This window comes from Corvus brachyrhynchos, unplaced genomic scaffold (assembly GCF_000691975.1).
Source record: "Corvus brachyrhynchos isolate BGI_N302 unplaced genomic scaffold, ASM69197v1 scaffold597, whole genome shotgun sequence".
Lineage (NCBI taxonomy): Eukaryota > Metazoa > Chordata > Aves > Passeriformes > Corvidae > Corvus > Corvus brachyrhynchos.
In genome coordinates, this window is record NW_008239000.1 from 1,282,263 (window position 1) to 1,287,838 (window position 5,576).

The 5,576-nt window shown below is 47.7% G+C and overlaps 1 protein-coding gene across 1 annotated transcript in view; it reads left to right on the top strand.

The window, feature by feature from the left end:
- The window catches only part of FRAS1 (Fraser extracellular matrix complex subunit 1), a gene marked incomplete at its 3' end in the record, with an annotated part of 113,990 nt that overhangs the window by 52,868 nt on the left and 55,546 nt on the right, over positions 1 to 5,576 (top strand). Inside the window, 3 exon segments of the mRNA XM_017738949.1 lie at positions 3,327 to 3,470; positions 4,806 to 4,946; positions 5,359 to 5,499. Coding sequence (XP_017594438.1) covers positions 3,327 to 3,470; positions 4,806 to 4,946; positions 5,359 to 5,499 — 426 coding nt within the window.

The window sequence follows — 5,576 nt, forward strand, 5'->3', positions numbered from 1 at the left end:
TTTCCTTGTATCCTCTTTATTTCTGTGAATCTCTGATCAGATTGTCGAGACAGGCCTCAGAGTGCTCAGAAAGATTTTCCTCATAATGGTTTTAACATCTACAATGAGCATGTTCCTAAATCACAGAAAGGAGGAACTAGGCTGTGTTAATTGCTATAGTTCCAGTAAACTCCCTCTTGAGGAACTCGCTCTGGACTTGAAAGAGACTTAACACCAGGTTTCTTGCTCTATCCTCTTGGTGAAGCACTGTTGTCCGCATTGTAGAAAAACACAGTGAATTAGCCTTTCCTTTTGTTCATGTTTTATAACAGCTGGTCTAATTGAATCTCTTTCGAATTTTTGATTACAGTTGTTTGATCTCTGCCCTATTTTAATCCTACATCAGGGTTGTTTCCTGCCCTCATCCCTCCACTTGCTTCTGTGAAGAGTTAAAACCATTAAGAGAAAGTAAAATTGAGAATAAAAGGTAATAAGTTCAGTTATGTAGCAGTGGATTTAAAGATCGTGGATCAGTTCGTGTCAGGCAGAGTGGTGGGTTCTCCCTTGGCAGAAACAGAACTCCCCCACCTAAGGCAAAGCAAAGGGAAGAAAAAGTAAACTATCTTCGCATGGTAGAACAGAAGGGCTCGAAGGACTTGCAGTGTTCAATGCTCTCACTGCATTTTTCTAACTTAATTATTTATGTTTTCAAGATTATTCAAAAGCCCAGGCAGAACTGGAGTGTTTCTGCTTTCATCTCCCAAAATGCGAATGTTGAAGTGTGTAACTTGACACCACCAGAGCTGGCTCACTCTGGAGCAAAGCACTTGGGTTTCTGCTCACCATGTGTTGCATTTCCCTGCTGTCCCTGGCTGTGGAGGATCCCCCAGGGGCCGGGCCTGAGCGTGGCTAAGCTGAGCTTGCCCAGCTCCCAGGCAGGATGCAGGGGAGAGGTGGCACAGATCGGTGGGACGCCAAAGCCCAGCAGTGCCTTCTGTGTTCTTACTGGCACAGCCCTGGCACTGCCCTCCTGCTGTGGTCAGGCCTGGGCGTGTTTTATGCATTTGCAGAGAGACAGTTTGGTGAGCTGCAAAACAGCCCCTACAAATCCGAACTGGAAGTAGCCAGTGGGGGTGGAAACAGCTTCCTGGCCGTGCAGTCACTTCTGTTGATTTATTTTCACACAGCCACTTGGTTGCTGCAGGCAAAGATGTTTGAGCTGGCAGTGGCTCATTGAATGCTTCCATTTTCCCCCTGCTCTTTCCACAGAGTTGGTGCCTGGGTGTTTGGGCGAGGAGCAGCTGTTGAGCCTGGCAGGGATCCAGCGCTGAAGGAGCCAGGGCTTCTGAAGGCAGGGTTGTAATCAGGGAATCACAAAATGGTTTGGGTTGGAAGAGATTGTAAAGATTATCATGTTCCAACCCCTCTGCTCTGGACAGGGACGCTTTCCACTAGTCCAGGTTGCTCCAACCTGGCCTTAAACACTTCCAGGGATGGGGCAGCCACAGCTTCTCTGGACAACCCGTGCCAGGGCTTTGCCAAGGGCCAGCAAGAGCCAACTGGTAGCTGTTTAAATGCAGAGTCATGCTGGCAGCAGGGAAAAGTGTCTCTTGGAAAGGAGCAGTACCTCTAGGGAGGAATTGACAACTTTGCAAATGACTGGAAATGTTCAGATGTGCTGACATACCGAGGCAGGTTAACAGGCAGGGGTCCCAGTTGTGCAGTGGGAAGTCTGTAATTAAAGGATCCGAGTCCTGGCACCCACTCTTTCAAAAACATGTTGAAAGTTAGAGTGAGCTCAGAGAGGAGCATAACACTCAGGTCTGGAAGGTGAAGTGAGGACATCTCACTGCTTAGAAATTTACAGCATGAACTCATACTCTGCAGTTAACTTTCGAGTCTAGACGTGCCCTGAGAATCATCCAGGCTGGAAGGAGATGCAGGGGTTTTTATCAGCAAGGGAAATTATCAACTGGAGCAGGAAAACGTGCACAAGCTCTGCCTTGGGATGGGACGGTTGGTGTTCATTGTGTTGGGATTGTGAAGGGAAGACCCTGTCCAGCACAGGATGCCCAGGGTCCTTTTGAGACACCCCTCACATTGGAGTGTTCAGGAGCCAGAAGATCCACAGCACGCTGGAAAGATCAGGAATGAGGTGGAGGGAAAGAAGATGCAGGAGGGTGAGATGAGGGAGAGCAAACAGCTAATTGAGGCAAGAAAAGGGAAAATAAACCAAAGTGGAAGTGTGGAGAAGAAGCATCCAGAATGCCAAAGGAGCACGTGCTGGGCATGAGCTCAAATGTCCTGTGTCTTGCCCCCTGCACACTCCCTGTTCCAATGCCAGGTGTTTCAGTTCCCTCCTGTGAGATGGAGCTGATAGCACTTCCCTGCCTTGGGCAGCAGTGAAATCCCCTGGGAGGGGGTGTTATGTCCCTGTGTGCCATATGACTCATGTATAATGTGCTCTTAGTTCTGTGGATGAGCTGCTGCTGTGCCTGCTGGTTTCTGCATTGCACTGATGCTACTCACAGATGAGTTCTTCTTGGGTGGCTGCAGCTTCAGACGTGTTTGCTGGGCAATCAAGAAGTTCCCTTTCTCCCACCTGCCATAGACTGGGAGCACAAGCATGTACCTGCCTTATTGTGAAATAATAAATTGAAGAACATCTTTGGAACATATTTGGGTGTAATTGAGAAAAAAAAAATCTTAATAGCTAAAAGAACTGTAATTTGCACCGTTGCTGCACCACTGGTAGCACAGGATTTAATAGGAGCCTGTGTCCCATTCCCGAAGAATTACTCAGGCTGGGCATGTGAGGATTCCTAAGTCAGTTCCTTCTGCACCTGGAAGGACAGGAGGAGTTGTTTCTAGAAGCAGGCTGGCTTGTTTTTCATTTTGCCAAACCTCGACTGCAGCCCTGCAGCGCAATTCTGTGTTTGTGCCTGGAGCTGGGTTACTGTCCGCAGTCACCCCAAGGATCTGAGTTTTAAGTAGCCTGTGATGGGATCTCTTCCTATTTCCCTTTATGCTTGTACAGCCCCTGGCACCAGGGACTTTACAGTGTTCCCAACACTTCCTGGGCTGATAACAGCTACCCTGCGTGCTCTGATCTGTGCTGCGCGTCCCATTCCACGTGCAAAATGCAGCTGGAAGTTGTCCTGCTGGGACGGCTTGGACGAAGGGTTCTAACCTAAGAGCAGCAGTGGGTTGTGTTTGTTATTTCCCATTTTCTGTGGCAGTGAAAGCCTGAGCAAACCTGCGAAGAAGTGCAGTGGTGCAGGCTCTTTGCTGGAAAGAGCTGTCTGGAAGGGGGTTGTTGGCTAATCCTGCACTTTTCTCCCCTGCAGCCTGTCACGAGTCCTGCTCGTCATGCTGGGGAGCTGCTGAGAACCACTGCCTGTCCTGCAAGGACCCATCACATGTGCTCCAAGCGGGGCTCTGCCTGGCCAGCTGTGGCCAGGGGTTTTACCCAAAGGATGGGATCTGCACTGGTAAATACCTGTGAGAGAAATGCTCTGCACAAGCAGGAATCAATATTTCATTTAGCCATGCAGCAGCTGTGACTTTATTCATGTCTGACAAGCCAGCTGCACCTTGTGCATTCGTACCGGGTGAGGGAAGCTGCTGTTTGTTTGTGAGATTATTAATTCATTTACGCTAATCAGATGCTGAAAGGTTGAAGGGGTTTTTCCTCACTGAACAGCTTGAAAGCCTGAGTTGTTTCTGAGGGCTTGACAAATCCATTTGTCTGCGGAAAGAAAAATGGCCTTTGCCAGCAGGTTTCTGTAAATTTAATTATAATTCAGCATCACAGTAACTAATACCTGCACAGCAGATGTGCTCGGGGAGCTGGGAAGGTTTGCTGGGAAAAAGGGAGAAGAGGTGGCTAGAGGGAATTAAAAGACCTAAGTCAGACAGATCCTGAAGGGGGAAAAAAGAAGATCTCAAATAAAGAATCTCAAATTTGCCACACGCATTCCAGTCTAGCCTGGATTGCTGTTGGCAGCCACCACCAGCTGCTTGGGAGGACTATCCATGGTCAGTCAGGGCTTGTTTGGACTCAGCTGTGTTGCTCACACAGGTGCGTCTGAGCCACAGCTCACTAGAGAGAGCTTAAAACCTGGAACATGTTGGCAAAATTGTTGCTTTTTGTGCTTATTCTGGATGACCAGGTTCCCTTTCAGTTTGGTTGATGTCTAAACCAGGCAGTTTTATTCACCTATGTTTTAAGTGTGCAGGCTTGAAATCTTATAGCTGAAAATCATTTAAGCTGAAAAGGAAATTTACCTTAGGTTTGATTTTTATTGCCAGTGGTTTCTTGAAACCCCATAGCTCTTCCTTGAAACCTCTGAGATTCAGACCTTTCATCTTCTACCAAACCTATCATTTTGATACCCAGCTGGAGATCTGTTTTGTCTGGTGAAAAGAAACGGAAATTGGTTAAGTAAAATGCTTGGCTCTTCTAAATATCCAGCAGCAAATTGCCTTAGGGAAGCCAGAGTTTCATGGTGCTCTTGGACAACAGGTCAGTTCACTTCAGAGCTGATTGCCTGGGATGATATGGACCACAGGAATTGATAAGAAAAACTATCATGCTTGATTTTAGCTGCATTTTCCCACTTTAAAGAAAAAGGGGAGGTGGGAAATTACCATTTTATTCGATCACCCTTTCCCCCTCTCCTTCCTGAACAATCTGGTAACTGCTGCTTGCTGTACGCTGCCATGTAAAGATTTATAGGGTGGTTTCCAGACATGGGCAGAGGTTGATGGCTCTGTTGTTTTTCCCTAATTGAGTGCATGTCATTAATAAGCCGTTCTCTTGGCAGCTTGTGGCCAGTCCTGTGAGAGGTGCTCTTCAGAGCCAGCCAGGTGTGTGACCTGTGCTGCAGGGAAGCTGTTACACGAGGGGAAGTGCATTCCTCAGTGCCCAGATGGATATTTCCCGAGTGGCAGTGGAAGATGCAGAGGTAAGAGGTGTAATTTGCATGACCTTTTCCTGGGCTCTCAAGGCACCCTCCTCGTGTTCTCTGCTCTTCCCCAGATGTGGGGAGGGAATTCTAAGAGCACAGAAATGTGAGTGGGGACAGTGAATTTGATCTTTTTTCTTGTTTTCTTCAGTTCACTTGTGATGGGTTGTTTCAAATGACCCCTTTTCCTCACGAAACATGCTGAGATACATACTCAACACATTGTGTGAGCCAGAGTTATTACTGTTAGTACTTACTAATGCATATGCACTTCTGCTCTCATTAGTTCACCTAGCTGAGTCTCATTCCAGCTGGGAATTTTCTACAGCTGGAGAAGGCTGCAGTCAGCAACACCACTGTGAAGGAGTGAAAATGGGATGTTTCAGTTCTGTGTGCTCTGTTTCTTTATCAGCTTGTCACACTTCATGCTCCACGTGCAAGGGACCTCTGGCCACTCACTGCACCTCCTGTTCCTTCCCTCTGGCACTGCGCCAGGGCCAGTGCCTGGAGAACTGTGGAGAGGGTTTTTACCAGGATCACAACATCTGCAAGGGTAAGCTCTGTACTTGGAGTAAGTTGCCCAGCTGCTGAAAACCAGGTTTTGTTTTTCCTTTATCCTATGCTAAGCCA